The sequence below is a fragment of the Cryptomeria japonica genome, unplaced genomic scaffold (genome assembly GCF_030272615.1).
Source record: "Cryptomeria japonica unplaced genomic scaffold, Sugi_1.0 HiC_scaffold_231, whole genome shotgun sequence".
Taxonomy (NCBI): Eukaryota; Viridiplantae; Streptophyta; class Pinopsida; order Cupressales; family Cupressaceae; genus Cryptomeria; species Cryptomeria japonica.
In genome coordinates, this window is record NW_026729053.1 from 181,270 (window position 1) to 201,526 (window position 20,257).

At 32.1% G+C, this 20,257-nt stretch overlaps 1 protein-coding gene across 1 annotated transcript; it reads left to right on the plus strand.

Annotated features, from left to right (window-relative positions):
- The first annotated feature begins 16,810 nt into the window (after nt 1–16,810).
- On the plus strand, nt 16,811–19,472 carry LOC131869069 (AP2-like ethylene-responsive transcription factor PLT2). Its single transcript, XM_059215723.1, has 7 exons — nt 16,811–16,878; nt 16,977–17,059; nt 17,565–17,653; nt 18,055–18,128; nt 18,446–18,496; nt 18,657–18,733; nt 18,871–19,472. Exons 1-7 carry the CDS (start codon nt 16,811–16,813, stop codon nt 19,470–19,472), a joined length of 1,044 nt encoding a protein of 347 aa, XP_059071706.1.
- The last annotated feature ends 785 nt before the right edge of the window (nt 19,473–20,257 follow it).

The window sequence follows — 20,257 nt, forward strand, 5'->3', positions numbered from 1 at the left end:
GCCTTTGTGGTTTCTAAGGAGACCATTGTGAAAGTGACTGGTTTGATCCTTGATGGTGTTTCCTTCCCCAAGAAGCCCAAGAGGAGTTACAAGAAAGATTTCAACTATTTCTATGAATCTAGGAAGGAGTTTCTAGAGTCCAAAGTGGCTACCATAGAGAAGATATTCTTGGTATCTAGAAGGAGGCTGCCCTTTGTCTCATGAAATATTTCACTCTAGATGGTAGAAAGAAGAGATTCCACCTTCAGCTCTGTCCTATGTTGAACCACCTATGCCATAGGGTAAGAATAAAGTTTCATTTTTGGGTCTTTACCTCTCCATCTCAATCTATTTCTAAGGATTGTGTTAAGGGTAAAGCTCCCCTTCATCAGGGTCTCATATGTAGGCTTTATACTTTCTATTTTTACCTAACACTCTTGGGTGGGATCCCCATTATTGAAATTGGGTCCACTTAAGACCTCAACTTATATGTCAATGTTATAATCACCCCATCGAACTCTGATGAAGTGTCTCATTTGGGTTCTAAAATTCCCTCAAGAAAGAACCCCATACACATGGCCATATTTAAAGTCATTGCTACCTCTAAAGAAGAGCTTGATGTGGAATCCCAAATTGAGGTTCACAAGGGTGCGTAGATCATTGACAACTCAAGTTTTGATTCTATTTTCTCTAGTGAATTAGACTCCTCTGAAACTATGAGCTCAGATTGGTCCTGTACCACTGATGTTAACCCTAGATTTCCTCTTACAAACCCTCCCCCCTCTACAAATACCTAGCCCCCAAGATCAATAATGATCATCAACAAAATTGTAAAGCACCTACACGATGATGTGTAAAGGTAAGACGATTTATTGAAATGGCTCTTTGGGCAAATGAATGTGGTGATAAGGAAAATTAATAGGTTAGAGGTGGTGATAGGTCACTTGGCTACTAGATGTTCAGAACAAGGAACAAGACAAAAATTCAAAGAAAATAAAGGGAAGTTTAATAAGAAAGACTATTATATTAAAGATGATGCTAGTATCTCAAATGATTAATTAGACATTGTTTGTTTTTTATAGAAAATTATGTACCTAAGATTGATGTTTCCAACATTATGCTTGTTGAGAATGTTAAAACTATGGCTACAAATACTAGAGATAGAAATGAATTGATGACTGATAGTGGATATTCAAATCACATGACTGGTGATAAGAGTAAGTTTATTAAACTTTAGAAATATGATGGAGGTTATGTTAGGTTTGGAGATGATCAAACATCACAAATTGTTGTAATTGGTCTATTACTTTGGATGGAAAACATAACACTGGTAATTTTTACTATGTGCACAGTTTGCATCATAATCTACTAAATGTTGAACAAATTTGCAAAAAAGGTTACAATGTTTTTTTTTAGGATGGTGGTTGTGAGATCTAGAAGAGATTCAAAATTGTTATTGCAGTAGGGAAAAAGACTAGTGGAAACATGTATTGAATCTAGAAGGAGCTAGAAGATACTTTTTGTTATCTCAAACCAATGATAGTTGGATTTGGTATCAAAGGATGTACCACATCAACTTTGACAATTTTAATTAAAGATTAGTTCAACTAACGTAGTGATATGTGGTCCTACTAGAACAAGGAGTACACAAGGTTAGAGGTATATAATTCTCTTAATTGATCATCATTCTAGAATGACACGGGCTGCATTTTTAAGAGAGAAAATTGAAGCATTAGAGAAGTTCAAAATATTTAAGGCAAGAGTTGAAAATGAAGTTGATAGAAGGATTAAGCGTTTCAGGTTTGATAAAGGAGAAAAATTTATTTCTGATAAGTTTAACAATTTTTTTTTAGAAACATGGTATTAGAAGACAATTATCTGCTCCTAGGACATCACAACATAATAGTGTAGTGGAAAAAATGAATCAAATTATACAAGAGGCAGCCAGATTTAATATGTAGCTTTCTTTCAAGACTATTAATAATCTTCTTTGCATTATTTCTATATACAAGAGATATGGGAGATATATTGATGGATTACATGTGATTCATATATAATGCTTTCAGATGCTTATGAAATTAATGAAAAAATAATTTAGGTCTTTGGTGGTTATTTAGTTGGAACCTATAACAATTATCTTATTTTAGAGATCGTGTTCTTGACGTTTTAGTTAAGTTATTTGATTTCATGGGAACCTATGGATGATTTTTTGTTATTTGATATTTTATTATGATGACATGAGTATGTATAGATCATGTTTAGTGGGAGCATTAGTAGTGATGTAATATTGTGCCATGGAGGAATCTAGATATTTCCTTCTTTTAGTCTAGACATGATATGGGAGCTCATGGTAGTATATATGTCTATTAAAGTGATAATATTAGTTGAAAATATTAAAAATAATGGTGAAATGTGTAGTTTATAACATTTAGTTGTAACCTTTTAAGTGATTTGGCATGGTTTTCTAATACTGAGTTTATTGGCAATTTATTGTTCGAAACATTCAACAATTATAGCAATAGAATATTCTAAAGGTGAAAATTAAGGTTTCAACAATTAATATAACAAACCTACTATTTTTCTTAATTAACCATAACATTGAAAGAGAGTTAGACCTCATAGGTCTAGGCTTAATCCCTCTAGGGAAAAGGTCTGAATATTTTATTAGGTTCCTCTAGGGTTAGGGTTTTGTTGTGTCTTTCTAAGTTGAATTGTGAAAATGATGAAATTAGGGTAAAATAGGTGATTACTGAAGGAATTGAGTATAAATAGTGAGCTATAGTCATTGTACAGAGTCACCAACATTGATTTGAGAAAAAATAATATGTTTTGGATTTGTTCCTAGAACTTGTGCCTAATTTTTTTGGACCACGTAGTATCATTTCGCCATGGTCCTCTAAATTTCTCATTTTCAAAAGGTGAACCTATTTGTCTCTATGAATCCTATGGATCCTCTCAAATCTAGGTTTGTACCTATTTCCTACAAACAAGAAGAAAGGGGAAATTGTTGGGAATAGTGGTTTGCCTAAGTCAAACCTTAGTTTAGGAATTAACCTTGAATGAATAAATGCAAATGATGAAATAAATACTCAATAGATATGTACCTTAGATCAGAAATTATTGATGATGATTATTTTCTCTTTGAATGTAATCACATATGTTGTATGATATATCAAAAACATGACAAAACCCTAATCACACACATGCTTGCATAGGAATGATGTAATTTTGTCCCACAATGGTTCAATGAAGAATAAGATCTCTAAAAATGTGTAATTATGAATGCTTCATAGATAAAAGAATGCTTTAAGTTGAATGTAGATTGAGAAATAGGTTAAAATTAATTGATTAATGCTTTTATATAGGGTATTTCTAGGTAATTTACTAATTAGGCATAACTCCAATGACCATGCGGAGCCACGAGGGTCAAATCTTAATATGGAGGTATAACACCTACCTCATTTAAAATTAAGGTCAAATTAAGAGGGACTAGGGAATTTTGGGGTTCCATTGTCTAGAACAGGGTGCTCCACGCCCTGGTGCCTCTATAATTAGGGCTCAAACAAAGGTAAAATGAGGTGGATATACCACGCTAGGACACAAAAAAAGGTTTTTCATGGATTCAATGATGGAGAATAGGTACAAACGGACCTAGAATGGTGATGAGAATGGGACACACTAAAATACGGGTATAAACGTGAGGTGTAAATTGTCCTAGTGATAATTAACGACATTACAAATACAACTAAATTAGTACAAAATAGTCTTCTAGGTGATCATCATACTAAATAGAATAGGGCGATGCTTGATATCTCTTGTTTATAAGGATTAAATGTTAGAATAGTTATTTTTTTATAATAATTTAACAAGAGTATCAAATATCCATGTCTAAAGATATGCATTAATTCATCATGGAATTGATATGAAGATTTTTTCTAATTGATTAAATAGGGAGAGGGGATTGATCCCAAATACAAAGAAGTAGCTCAAAGTGTTAACCAGCTAAAATAACTAACAACCTAGAAACAAATTGAAGTTGTACACCAATCAAAGCATAGGAAAGAGCCCCCTTAATCAACCAAAAATATTAGCATAAACTAACTAGTAATTACCAATAATATCAGGAACTATTGTTAAAATATCTAGATGTTTGTTACATGCTAAAAATATAAACTATAAATTTTGGTGTAAAGCTATGGCTAGTACTACTTATATTATTAATAACTATTAAGAGAAGATCAAGTTGTTGATATTCTCACCAAGGTACTTTGTAAAGAAAGTATCAAAATTCAATGTAAAAATATTGGTTTACAACTCATTTAAAGGTTTGATGTAAACTTCCAGAGTAAAACTTAATGGGGGTGTTAGAATACTCCCCGCATTAAGTTATTAATCTTTATTTGGTAAAAGTTAAATATTTATTTGTATTATGTTAAAATATTCCTTTGGAATCCCTACATGTCTTTTGTCATTTTGTGTCATTGACACATGTGTTGATGACTCATTTTCTTTTAATGTCTTTATTAAGGAATAAACTCTTCTCTCCATCTCTATTTAAGAGATGCTTCTCTAATTCCTGATAGGTTATTGTAATAAGCTTCTTACTTAATATTTCTCTCTCTTATATGGCTAGGCTATTTCTTTCCATTCATAGCTCATAAGGGGTTTATTCTTTTCTTTATCCCCTTCCAAAAGCTCTTGTGTCTCATCTCACATTTGGTGATTTCTCAACTCAAGTTTATCTTCATTCTTGGTAACATTATCTCAATCAACTAACTTGTTGGATTATTATTCCATTGCTTGCTCTTATTTTTCTTTAAATCCAATAAATAATTTTTAAACATGAGGGCCAATATTGAATATAATATTTATTATATATCAAAAAATGTATAGATGTGAATGAGATAGCATTAAACATAAGATAATATGTTTAAAATACAAAAATGAATGATTGAATAATGAATCCAACTCTAGATTAGTATGAGTACAGTGATATATTTATCAATACATTATCCCCTAAAATAGAAGCAAATAGAGTGAAAATTTAGATTAACATACACATTTTTTGATTAGGGGGAAACAAGTTTTGAAGGGTCCCTTAAACCCCTTACAACATTAGATCAAAAGATGGCCATTAGAGAGCACCACAAAAGCTAGAGACTACAAGACATAGAAAAGACAGATTTTCGGATAACAAAAAGCCAACAACGAAAAGACACAACACACAAGAACTAAAGACAAGACAACACAAAAAACAGAAAAGAAAAGCCAAGACTAGGTAAAGTTATTTAGCAACTCGGTAGCTTCCAGCTCCATTTGCTCCATGTTCTCAGCATTCCGCTTGATCTTTTCAATATCCTTTCTTTGGGTTTGCTTCTTTATAGTGCTTGTGCAAGTTCTTTTTCAAGGACCTGTCTCTTTATCTTGTGACTATGCTCCCCAATCTTTTTGAGAGTCTTCTCAACCCCTTCCATCCTCTTTTTAGTAGCCCCAACTTTTTCTTCCAAGGCTTGAAAGCTATTGTGTTGGGCATTTATAATTTGTGAAATAAATAATTTAATAGAATAAATAAATTAAATACTATAACTAAAATAGTAACAAAAATTAAATACACAATACAAATATAACTAAAATTGACATGCCAAAGGGTCATTCAAATATATAGAATACTCCATGTGCATTAAAAGAATATTTTAAAAGAATAGTCAATCAACTATTTGGGTAAAGAAGATAGATAGATTGATAGATAGGAATACAACATTTTTTGTTATACATTATAATGTGTTGATGTAAAATTAAGTTTGACTAATATATTTAATAAAGTTTATAGATACATTTTTAATGGAGAAAAGTATATTTAAAAAAAAATCTACACGTTAGATTTTACCTAAACCAATATGCATCATTATTATTCACATATATCTAGATTTATATACATCTCTACTATTATAAAGAGGGCATTGTACAACTCCAATCTATCCTAAAATTAACCAAAGTTATACTTTACCCACACTAATAATATGTCATTATATTATACACATTCCTAATTAGATAAGAAGATTTTGACGATTGCGCATCTCAATTAAAATATAACTCTACTATTAAAGAGAAGAGATTGTATACCTTCTATATAATCTCGATAATATAACATGGTTTTGAAGATTGTACATCGTATAACTCCAATCTATCCTAAAATTAACCAGAAGTTATAATTTACCCACATTCTACCCTAAAAAGACATTACACTTTTATTGTTTTGAACAGATGGAGAGAGAAGGTTAAGCATATATTTCTAATAAGTATGATTACCCTAGATCTAGTAGGGTTATTTTTCTAAAGAGCTAGAGTAAAACATCATTGCTTTGAAAGGTATTTAAGTTGAATGTGTTATCTGAAGAGTTGTAGAGAAAAGTTATTTCTTTGAAAGGTGCTAAATTTGTGATTGGACTAAAATATTATTTTTCTGAAAGGTACTAATCTTGAATGTTCTTTTCTGAAGAGTTTTAGTTGCAGTGAAACAATATTGCTTTGAAAGATACTAAATCTCAAATCTTAAAGAAAAATGATTTTTTAAATATTGTTTGATGTAGATTTAGTTTTAGATCTGTCTTAGAACATTGTGATTTGGAAGTGGAACTGGAGGTGATGCTATATGGATGGGCTTACATTTCTTATTGTCCCCTTATTCTTTTTATGTTTTGTTTTTTGTTGTTAACCATTTCTAGGTTGTTGCCTGTGAATTTTGATAGTAGTAGTTGTTTTAAGAGCAATTTATAAACTCTCCATTCACTTGGGTGGTGAGCTTGATCTCCAAACCCTTGTTTTGATTTTAGATTGATGGTTTACTATTTGGATCTATAATTAATTGGGGCCCTTGCCTAGTTAATCTAATAAAAATATTTCTGATCTACATAACCCATAAAAGTTTTTGTATTTAAAAATGATTTTATAATACTGACTTTGTTGAATTGTTTTTTACATTATCTATCGTATCTGTTATATATTATTTATTTATGATGATCTTAATTTTGTTCGCTAGATATTTCAAATGTCATTTATATTCGTTTCAATAATATTTCTATTTTCAGATATAGGTGATGGACTAGGCTAGGTTTCAAATGTTAATGTGAACATTTTTGCATTTAACATTTGTCCTATTTTACATATTGATGCTTATATGAAAAATTATACTTATATTTCATTTAAAAAAACTCTTACAAGTAGTACCATAAAATGATTTTTTAGAACATTGAATTATATCAAAATATGTTGACAGCTTGTCTCATCATAATAGTTATTCAGATCACAATCAGTTATTCAGATCAGAGTAATTATCTAAAAGAACTTTTAAAGTAGCTTATGATAGCTGAGACTCCTCAAATTTTCTTTATATTTGAAACTGAAACCATCATGATTCAAGATTCCTTAAGTTTACATATAAGAAAGTTTAATTTACACATCAAAAGAATTTCTTTAATTAATTTGGATGTGGCTTATTTCTGACAGTCACTTATTTCTAACAGTCATGAGATCTAATGATTTTTTTTTATATTTTAATATAAATAAGATAAAGATAACAGTGATGGAAACACAAAATATAATCTCGTATTATATTTACAATTTGTATGTACCGAACTTATTTTCAGTCAATATATCATGGATTCTAATGTTAAATTCATGTCCATTTGCAGAATATTACGAGAGAAGAGCTTGATGGATCTCAAAGACCTGCCCTTCAGTTTTTTCCGCCACAATTCAGTATACCGTGGAGTTCCTAGGTATATTCATATATATTTTTCTACATTTATATTTATATATTCCAAATAAAGGTCTAGTTTTAAGTAAGATTATGTGGGACTCTATGTAGGCATCGAGATATCAAGTCCATCTGTGGGACAAATGCAAAGAGACAGGGAACCGCAAGGGTAAATAAGGTTAGTTTTATCAATTTATAATGTAATTAGTTATCAATTGAACAGCTTTATTTCTACAGCTATAAATTGGATCTAGTGCCTGTCAAAATACAGTAAGTTGTGTAGGTTCTTATTGTATGTTCAGTGCTATGGAATGAAACCTCTGAGATTTCTTTGGTAGTCTTCTTTTCAGGAATGTGTAAGAATCTCATAACTAGGTGTTATGTACAGAAATAGGTCTCCCATACATTATTTTTTATAGTCTTCATTTGAGGATACAAACAACATTTTTTTTTAATAGCAGCTATTGAACAAATAGGTTAATTCTCATTTTGATACTAATTAAAGAAATTTAATTGTTTTATTGTGATCCAATGATTGGATTCACCAGTATATCTCGGTAAGTTTATACTTTTATCTGTTTGTTATACAGGTGGTATATTATTAGAATTTAATTGTTTTATTGTGATCCATGAATTTTGGATAATGATTGGATTCACCAGTATATCTTGGTAAGGAGATACTTTTATCAGTTTGTTACACGGGTGGTATATAATTAGAATTCATAGTATTTTTTTCAGATTTATAATTGGACTGTTCACTGTAGGAAGAGGGCAGCTCTCAAGTATTGGGGTTCGGATATAGTTTTATATATAGTTTCGTACTGTTGGTAAACAGATTTGTCACTTTGTCATTGCAGTCGTTTATCTGAAACTGATCTTGTTGGTCCGATGAACAGTGACAAACGTTCCAACAGTTGGTACTGTTGGTAAACAGATTTGTCACTTTGTCATTGCAGTCGTTTATCTAAAACTGATCTTGTTGGTCCGATGAACAGTGACAAACGTTCCAACAGTTGGTACTGTTGGTAAACAGATTTGTCACTTTGTCATTGCAGTCGTTTATCTGAAACTGATCTTGTTGGTCCAATGAACAGTGACAAACGTTCCAACAGTTGGAAAGATTGGAGTAAACCCACAATCTTCCTCTGCGTTTGAGAGGAGCAGCTCCTTCATATGATAGGGGTATTTAGGATTTTTGTGTACTTTTAACCTGAAAGTACATAAAGGAGAAAACATAGAACTTAAACAAGATTAATAACAGAAACCCTACTAGAAGACATACGAATACCAAGTAGGATTCCATAAATGATAACAATTACAAAAGAGGTTACCACCAAATAGGTATGATGATGAAAGCAGTACAATAACCCTCGACACACAATAAGAGATAGGTTGCACTTACACATGCCAATCAAGATACCATGAAGGGATTACTAATTCAACATAGGAGAAATTAGTACCTCATTAGGATTTTCTTGGAGAATTAATTTGTAACTACTATTTAATAACTTATCAACTACCTTTGTATTTTGAGGTTTCTATGCAAAATGGGATTAGTTAGAAACCTCCTCACTTTCACACAAAAAGAGTCAAAATTCTAGCCTTTAGTTAGAAAATGTGACAAAAATCACTTTTACTTAGGATAATTAGAGGGTTGTATCTTTTGATATAGACAAATAATCAATTTTGTCACAATGAGTACTTTGACTTCTTCTAATCTATTGATCACATGTTTTGTAACATGTTGGCCTTCAAGAAGAAACATTCCAAATGTGAAAGATTTTAATAGCTGCTTTGGATGAGTAACCCATCAAATTGGTGAAGCTTCTCTTCTGTCCTTGAACATTTTTTTTATCTACCATATTTCAAATGTGCATATTTAGAAAAGCAACTAACTATTCTTCAACACTGCGAACCACTATTGGATGGCGGCCATATTCTCTGAATTCTCATTACCTCAAGCACTATTGTTATCATATGAAATTGAGATGTCAAATTCTTTCCCAATAATGGATTCATGTGTTAGACTGGCATTAGTACCTAAGACACCAAAACAACTCCTCGAGTTTAGTATCCATTTGTACCCTTGTTTTTTTTTAAAGTACTCAAATCCATTTTCTGTTAATCTTGCAATCATTTCATTTCATGGGATGACATCTCCTTCAAGGAGTTATTACCACAGTTCCAAATGTATCGGGTTCCTTAAAGATGGACATGGGCATTTATTGGTCAACAATAGATGTAAGGTGATCTACATAACCTTCATCAACCAACCGATTCAATAGTGCTTCATTACATCAAATATTACAATAACTTCCTTGTGAAACCTATTTGATGCACATATTGCAATCATATATATCATTCCCTGGGATAATAGTTCATTGAGGCATTCTGTCAAATAGTTAAAACACATTGTCTATGCCTCCACATTCTACGTAAGCAAAATAGTTCATGTGTATCGTATGGATGAGACACAACACCTTTGTCGAGCTTCACAACATAGTTATCAATGTGGGTGGGTATCAAATCTCAAAAGGCACTTCTCTCCTTTTATAGACGATCCCCACGACTCTACTCTGCAAGCCTTACATAGTGGTTACTTCCTCCCTTACTCAATGACTCAATGGGTGTTGTAGCAAAATCTTATCGTCATACATGCAATATGTACATCTCTAGTCTCTTACCAACTGGGACACTGTGTGACACTTACATTGGCATAAATGAAAAGCCATTACCATATCATCTCCCATGATCATACTTCTCAATGGATTAAGCAAGGCACGGGTATTAAGCATCTAAACAATAAGTGCTATCAACTTTATGGATCCGTTATCTCTATATTCTAAATTTCTCCAAGTCAAATTCATCAGTCACTGCTTCCTTTACTGTCTTAGTCTCTGCATTTCAAATGACAATGGAGTTTCAAATCGATAACATAGTGTTGGCCGACATAGGACCGTGAAGGATACTGGAGAGATTCCTTGTGAAGTCTATTTTGTGTTCATTCCGCAATCCTTGCTTGCCATGATGAGGTGACATTTCTTTAACGCATTCTGTCAAACAATTCACTTGCCGTGTCTAAGCTTCCACTATCTGTAGTGATGTCTATCAGTGTAGCTCGCGGTGTAGTTTTGTTTCCATGGTTTGCATGCGTTTCTAACTCCAATGTCTAACAAAAACCGATGTGTCCCTAACCTAGTTTGAAGCTCCCATTTTGTGTAGGCAAGGAGTTAGCAAAGGCGTGGGAGAATTTGGCTTTATATTTGCCAATTGCATCTGCTTTAAAGTTTTTAAAAGCTTTTCAACAAACCTGTCATTCTATTCCATGGGTTTCTATCTCTTTGAGACATTTTGTCAGATAGTTCAAATGCCTTGTCGATGCCTCCACATCTTGCATACATCTACAACAGCAGTTGCCACTATCAGATATGATAAAATCTTACTATCCTTTATGCTGTGATGAATATCAATGTCTGTTCCAAAGTTCATCTTACTATCCTTTATGCTGTGATGAATATCAATGTCTGTTCCAAAGTTCCCATTTTGTACAGGCTGGGATGATGTGGCTAAAGGGTGCAGAGGATTTCATTACCCTTGCCAACTGCAATCACTTCAAAGTTTCTAAAGTCTATTAAAAAAATACATTATGTCTGTTTTGCCATTATTGCAACCGTGAGATGAAATCTCTTTCAGAGGCTCCCATAATTTGCTTTCATATCTCCAGAGCAGTTGCAACTTCAACATATGGTGAAACCACTTTATCTTAAATTCATTGATGAATGTTCATAACCTGTTGTTTGAAGCATTTTTTTGTTAACTCTTATGGAGGGGGTTAAGAATGCTCTAGAACAGAGCATTTCTACCCTTCTTGACAAAGCAAACCCACAAAGGTTAGCAAATAAGGTTAGGAATGCTCTGTTCTAGAGAATGATTAACCCTTTTTTTTAAAGTCCTCTTGAGGTTATGAAAATGGGTTAAAAATGCTACAAAACATTTTTAATCATTTCTTAAAAATACAATGACCTTGACCTCAAAAACCACCAACCATGGAGGCAAAATAGAGGAGGAATGGAAAAGACATGTTTAGACGACTCATATCTCCTTAAATGACCTCAAATATTAAATTATTTATTTGAAAAATAATTTAAATATTTTAAATTTAATGCTCAGGCTTGAGAAAAATTACCATATCTTCTAAACGGTAAGGAGTTAGGTGCTGAAATTTGAACAACACGATGATGGTAGGGAAACGAGCCAATATAATCATTTATTCCTCATGAAGATACGTAGGATGAAATATATCATCATTTATTCCACATGAAGATACCTAGAATGAAATATTTTTATTCCTCATGAACATACCTAGGATGAAATATTTTAATCATTTTCGGGCGAGGGACACCTAGTAATTTCCAAAATTCATCCATTTTTCATATTTTGACTAGAAACAACCTTGGATCCATTTTTCAATTCCGGATAATTTCCAAAATTCATCCAAAATGCAATTGTAGAACCAAAGTAATAGAAAGTCATACCAGAAAGTTTATTTCAGCTGATGTACCCCAATACTTGAGAGCTGCCAGATAATAAGCTCTGGCAGCATGCTTTTCTTATCATAGCCACCTACAATTACATCATTAAAATGTTCAATTGCACATCTAGAATTTAGAAGAGACTTGTAAATTCAAACATCACGATACATACATTATAAAGAAATAAAGTATTTTCTTATCAAGATATGCTGAGGAGTCCAATCATCATCGAGAACTCAAGGATGGCAATAAAAGAGACAAATTACTCTGGTTAGTGTCTAGGAAAAAAAAATAGCTTTGGTCTTGTATAAATTACTTCTCGAGTTTTAATAAAACAAAGAAAGATAATCTTTTAGGAACTAAGTTTAAAACTTAACACTACAAGCTAGATAGTTATGAGTTTTATTACATGCCCTTAAAATCAAGGCAATCATGTCTCTAAATGTAGATATCATTTATAAATAATAGAATTTATATCATTTGTAGTGCCATGTTTCCCTATAAACACTAATGTTAAAACATCTTAAACCCATTTAACTTAAGAAAAACTAAAAAGCCAAAAACTCCTAATCATGCTCACAAATGGGCTTCAAATTTCTCTTTAATTTTTGTTCCTGCATTGAGTCCACAAGATGATATTCACAAGTAGCCCTGGATTTGGATTTGTAAGTAATGAAACATTTAGAACTATTTTTTTTTTATTAAGATAAATGAATTTTACATAAAACATTTAAAACTGTTTGTTAAGAAAAATTAGATATAAGTCTATATGAAAATACATGGCCAGGCCCGTTTGACTTACTCTTTTGTGATGGTTCTTCTGACCCGTTTAATAAATTAAAATAATATTTGGAAACTTCATGATAAGCTGAATTTTTTACTTCAAGGGGGAGTGGTTGATGTGTCTTTGTTGGATCAACAATTATACATGGCCAGGCCTGTTTGACTTACTCTTTTGTGATTGTTCTTCTGACCCTCATTTAATAAATCAAAATAATATTTGGAAACTTCATGATAAGCTGAAGTTTTTACTTCGAAGGGGAGTGGTTGATGTGTTTTTGTTGGATCAACAATTATACATGGCCAGGCCTGTTTGACTTACTCTTTTGTGATGGTTCTTGTGACCCTTGTTTAATAAATCAAAATAATATTTGGAAACTTCATGATAAGCTGAAGTTTTTACTTCGAAGAAGAGTGGTTGATGTGTTTTTATTGGATCAACAATTTAGATTTCTTTCTTTTACTTACATTTCTTTGGTTTTGATGTTCCATGGCTATGTGCAGATGGAATGGCTGCACATGACTGTTTCTGAATACTCAGTTCCGATGATCAGTCACGTTTAGAAGCAGGTAAAGGTACAACAGGTTCAATACTTGTGCCCATTAAAGTAATTTCGCTAGCTCGGTCCATCTTCCTCCAAAGTGTTTACATATGTGGCTGAGGTGTGATTTAGTTGTACACTTCTGATCAGGGCTGAATTGAGATTTTCCTTTGCATGTGGATACGTTCTCCTGATTCTACTCTCCAAGGAACAAGCCTTCAACGATGACGCATCCACAAAACATCTCAACCAATGAATTTTTAACATTTTGGTAGGTATCATTCCCGGTCAACATTTTCTCATGGCATTGTCCATGTTTATGGGCGGGCTATAAATTTTATATTACAATCAAATATTTTGACCATTAGTTGTGACATAAAGTTTGTCCTTCATTTAAAAATTATAAATAGCTCACTAACATATTAAATAACATTAAAAATTTGAAGTATGGTATTTCATATAAAATTAAAGAAGCAATAAAATAATAAAATAAATGTAAAGGAAATATCTATTCCAAATATATCTTTCATGCCATTTCTATCTATAAAAATGTAAAGAAAACAAATTTAGAAAACAAGAGGATGTGCTAAGATGCTTTTAAATAGGAGTAGGAATAGAAAAAAAACAAAAAAACAAAACTGATCTGTTAGTTTTCCTAAGACGGGATGCAATTAAATAGTGAAGTTTTTATTATTTTGTGAGTTCCAACATAAATATTTGTAAGGATTACAATATTAATAACCAATGATAGATGAATAAGTAAGTAGTGAATTATATAATTTCTTGTAACATAAACCATTGATTTAGGGGAGCATTGGGTATTAAATGGAATTCTATTTTGGTAATGATGTGGAAAACATGGTATACACAATTTTAATAAAGTTGGTCATGGGAGATACACAAACTGTTTAATTCTTTCTAGGTAGAGTTATAATCAAATTTTGTTCACTTTTTACACTTTGCAAGGTAGCGACTCATCAAATTTCTCAATAGAATTAAAAATATTTTGCAATCCATCTATTCATTAATTTTATATTATTATTGTAATTTTATTCAATTAAAAAATAAGAGTAATATTTTATATGTTATTCATTTGCATTTTTTTTAATAAAAAATCATTTTTTTTTTAATATTGCATATAAGGAGAAAAGACTATTACAAAGGCATGTATCCTATTTCTACATGGACAAAAGGTCCAAACTTCGCAAGTCTAGAAGATTAATGTGAACTATAAACATAGATGTACAGAGTTATACATATGTTACTATAAAGCAAAATTTCAAAAAATGTACACAATGCTCATATTTTCCGAACTGAAATGCTATGTCGAGATCACAGTAGCGTCTGCTCTTGAACTACTTCCACCCAATTAGTCCACCCCAGGGGACCCTCCATCCACATAGGTTGCTTTCCCCCTGCATCCACATAGGTTGTTTTCCTTGAGTAGTTGAGAGAGCATCTGAATCTGGTCTTTGGCCGGGTCTCTGATTTTGGCAACCTCTAGTCCAAGGCTCTCCATTGCTAGGTCAACGTCCTACTTTCCTCTTATGCTTCTCGATATTCATTGTCACACAGACCTACAAAAAAATGCGGTGAATGGTGAGTCTAGGAAAAGACTCAGTAACAGCCTACCTATGCCTTTTTTCAGACCCTTAATATACCCAATTAGAACATCAAACACAGTGAATTGGTTAGGAATAGAGATACCAAATAACAGCCATATTTCTCTAACAATACTACATTCAAAGAAAAATATCACAATTCTTATGGTCTTTTCTGAAAGGCAGTCTGTTGATAATCAAAAGCCAATAAAATAAAATAGTATTTAATTAAAATATTGACAACTATTAAATACATCTTTAAAAAAATAAAAGCCATTATTATCTAGGTAATGAAAATGTTTACTACTTAAGTAATGAAAATATTTATTATTAGTAATTTCAAACTCTAATATATTAGAGTTTATCTTTTTAATTTTGTGACTTCTACGAGGGAACCCCTTCCCACCTACCGATGATGTAATTTTGGGAGTAGACCTCTATATATGTGCAACATTGTAATACATCTCTACAAGCAAGCAAGCATTGTATTTTGATTGCTTGAAGAGACGGAGAAGAAAGTCTTTCTCATAAGGTCGATCACCCTACCTCTTTAGGGATTTGTTTTCTTTTTCTGAAGAATCACAGTAAAAATTTACTATTTTGAAGGTATTAATCCTCAATCTTTATTGTACTGTTTTTTCTCAATATTGTACTGTTTTTTCTCTTAACAGTTTTAGTGTAACATTATTATTTTCAAGATACTAGATTTTCTCTATCTTTATAATACTAGTTTTTTAATATAGTTTTATTCATGTTATTGGTTTCTCCTGTAATATATCAGCTGGATTTAGCTGTTATTTTCTTCTACAGCTATTTCCGCTATATTTTCTTTTACTACTATCCATGAAAGTTCTCAATGAATACATTCTCCTTTAGTTTTGGGTGGTACATGATATATAAGAATTTAGGAGGTGGGGTTGTTGTATAATCTTTATCACTTTGTCCACTAAAACCCCTGGTTTTACTATAGATTTGATTGGATCTTTGTTTACTATTGTGTTTCTTGTTCTTTTGTTTGTCCTTTCTTTTGCGGTCATTTGTATTGTTTCTATCCGATTTGTGTTTTCCATCTTTTGAACCCTTTGGACTATTCTTGTTTCACTGTAACATGTTTCAGATCCCAGTCAAAACCTCATTTTTTTTTTCTTTATCATAAACAGAGATAATCTAATCTCAAATCCGCCTTGGGATGAGATCTACCTTCTATTTGGGACCAAAATGGTTCAAGATCCTGTAAACTTGCCATAAAGTTGGCTGTTAATATTTTCATATCATGGCTAAGCAATAGTCTTCATTAAGATTGTTGGTACTTCACCATTCAGTTTCTAAATGGTCTTGTATTCTGATTTGGCTTCTTTTATTGATGATAGTGATAGCAATGGAAATGAAAGATATACTTGATAATTTATTACTTTTTTATATTCTTTCTTTTAATGACTTTTAATTTTAGGTTGAATCTGAGCATTCTATTTATTATTTTTATATACTCTTGATTTTAGGTTGAATCTCAGTATTCTATTTGTCATTTATATGTACCCTTGACAGTCACTAAGCTATGGATTCTGATACTAAATTCATATCTGTGGCCTACATTTGCAGAATCCAATAGTGAGAACTTAGATGGATCCCGAAAATACGTCCAACGTTTTCTTTGATCTAAGAAGTTCAGTCTACTGCGGAGTTACTTGGTGTGTTTGTATTTACTTTTGCATATACGGAGAGAGATATTCTGATAGATTCAAATAAATTATTTGTTTGAAGTAATATAATATGGGACTGAATGCAGCCATAAGGAAACAGGGAGATATAAAGCCTATCTGTGGTGCAGCAACTGCCCAATAGAGGGTCAAACCCATAAGGGTAAACAAGGTTAATTTAATGAATCTCTATTCTAATCTGTTATGCATTAAACCTTTTTCTTTCTAAAGCCCTAGATGGATTCCACTAGATATTAAAATGAGGTATGTTTAGAAAGTTATTTCTGTGCATTCAATTCTTTCAAGCAAAATCTCTAAGATTTCTTTGATGGGCTTCTTTTTAAGGATATAAAAGAACTTCATCCATGAAGTGCGTTATATTTTGAAACAAGATCTCCAAAATATATATATTTCTCTTGAGAACATTAGAAACTAGTTGCTTCTTAAAAGTTGATATTTATCAACTCGATTAATTCTTTCTTCGATACTAGTTTGATAACTTTAACTTTCTTACTGTGCTTCCTCAATTCTGGATAATGATTGGATTCTCCAGTCTATCTCGGTAAGCACTTGCATATCCTTTTAATTGCTTTGTTATACATTCATCAAGCTATTCGAATTCATAGTCTCTGTGAAGCTCCAGATCTGTAATATAACTGTCCATTGATGTAATGCAGGCGGATTTGACCAGGAGGAGAAAGCAGCCAGAGCTTACGATCTGGCAGCTCTTAAGTGTCGGGGTCCCTCAACTCTAATAAACTTTCCGGTATAATTTTTCCTTAAGTTTCAAATCTATTTGCTGATATTCTACTTTCTCCGAGAATGTGCCTTTGGTTATCATTCTACTTTCCCACATAAAATGCCCAGCATAGCAAAATTGTATAACATTTGGCTTTCTGGTATAAAATGCCTCAAGGTTGTTTTATAATTCAACCTTTGTGTGTAATTAGTCGTATCTTATTATGCTTTGTATAACAGTTTCAACCAACCCTTCTACTTAATTTTTCGATAAAATTGTATAACATTTGGGTTTCCGGTATAAAATGCCTCAAGGTTGTGCAATAATTCAACATTTGTGTGTAATTAGTCGTATCTTATTAAGCTTTGTATAGCAGTTTCAACTAACCCTTTTTACTTCTTTTTTTTGACCTCCTGTATCAAATGCAGAGACAAAACTATGAGACAGAGTTGACAGAGATGAGGAACATGTCAAAGGATCAATATATTCAATTCATAAAGAGGTAATTAGGTTTCGTCCCATCTATGCATCGATAGGGGTTAGGAAAATGTAGAGCAGTAGATCTGGAGAAAGATCTCAGTGAGTATCATAATTGTTTTCCTGGGTGCTAGATTATTTCAATTTGGAGCAGAATGTGTAATAGTAAAAAACAGCTTCTTAGGACCTGTTATAATGTTTAATTTGATTTATATTTATACATTTTAGAATTCAGTTTATAATATTGGTACGAATTGTTTGTGGATTTAATACATTGACATAATATTTTCATTACTTGAATATTTTTTTTTCTCAAACCCTTACCATATGTCAATTTTGCAGGAGTAGCGATAGCTTTTCTAGGGGAACATCAGCCTACCGCGGTGTAACACGGTTTGGATTTTATAATTTATTTAGATGAACTTATATTTTTATCTTAAACATTACTATGAAAAAGATGAAATTAATTTAAATCTCTCTGAGATAAACTAACTAATTTAAAAGCCAGCACTGACCAAATGTATCTCTACAAATCCATGATATGGCTTGGCAGGTGTCCTAGTGATGGAGGGTGGCAGGCTAGGATTGGCGGGGTTGCTGGGTACAAAAATCTGTATCTGGGAACATTCGGTGAGCCCATCTTTCTCAGTCTGTAGTACAATATTTCCAATAAATCCTAGTACCGTACATTGAACTATAGTTCCACATAAATGCATCCAATAATCAAACCAGATGAAAAGGCTAATGATTCTTGTTTGAACTCACAGATGATCAGGAAGGTGCTGCAGAGGCTTATGACATTGCTGCCATTAAATATAGAGGAAAAAAAGCTGTTACGAACTTTGACACAAGCAGATATGATGTGAAAGCCATCAGGAACAACACACTACCTGTAGGAAGGAATGCAAAGCGAACCAGAGTTGAAGAAGAAGATAAGGAAAGCATTGGGAAAAATGATGATTTTCCATACAATCTGTTTCGCTTCAAACCTGCAACCATAAATTCGCAAAGAACTGACAACTTATCTTCCTTCGCAAACTGTATTGCACCCACAGCCGTTAATTGGCAAACTAACCATGGACTGGAGATGGGAGGTTCCTCTGTTCCATCAAACACTTCTCTGGCATTTCCATTCTCTTGTATTCGGAAAGGATTTGTTGTTTCAAAGGTACCAGCTTTTGAAAACCTTCTGTCTTTGTGTACCCCTACATCCTGCTTCCCTGGACAGTCCTCAGGTCTTGTGAGTGCTGGTCATGATAACTTAATGCCTGAAGCACCCTCTCTTCAGGTTTCAGAAAGTGGGCGTGGTACAGGAGCAGCATGCCAACTTCCTATTAAATTCAATATCTGGAGTAATATAAGGATGTAAAAATATTAGTTGTCTCCAAAAAGGATTCTAAATGTCTTACGCCAAAGTTTTAGTGTATGCTATTGAAACTTGTGTTGAGAAACTTTCAGAATTTATTTTATCATGTTTTTCATATTTTATCATTTCAGATGTCAAAATCTTAATTATCTTCAAATAGAATTCTAAGTGTGTTATTGTCTAATAGTAGAGTGTGATTAAATTTGTCTTAAGATACTTTAGAAAAACTTTTTTTATCATGCTTTTCACATTTTGAAAACCTGATTCTGATTTTTGATATATCTAATCTTGATGAAGTATTCTCTCAATTTTATATGGTTTATAGTGTGTTGTTTAAATTTATTTTATGACAACATAGAGATTTAATTTAACATGCCCTTTAGATTTTTGAAGGCGTGGGTCTGATTCTAAGGAGATTTATGTCCTCCTTATGTTGCAGGTTAAATATTTAATTGAAGTTTTGTTTTTCTAAACAATATTGTTGTGATTTCCTCTTCCATCTTTTCTGGTCTGGTCATTATGAATATATCTAGTATGGGAGAAGTATATGCAATATGTTGAACACTCTAGTAATGCAAAGTTTGTATAATTATATTGTTGCGATTTTATTTTATTTCCATGAGTGTTCTATATAAAAAATGAATAAGGTTCATTTATTTATTTTTATTTTATGGAATATTGAGAATCAAAAAATTGATATTCGGAACCACTTAATATTTACTTATGATCTATTTATTTCTTTTGTTTACATTATTGTCATTTATATAAGCATTCAAAGAGTCTCATAA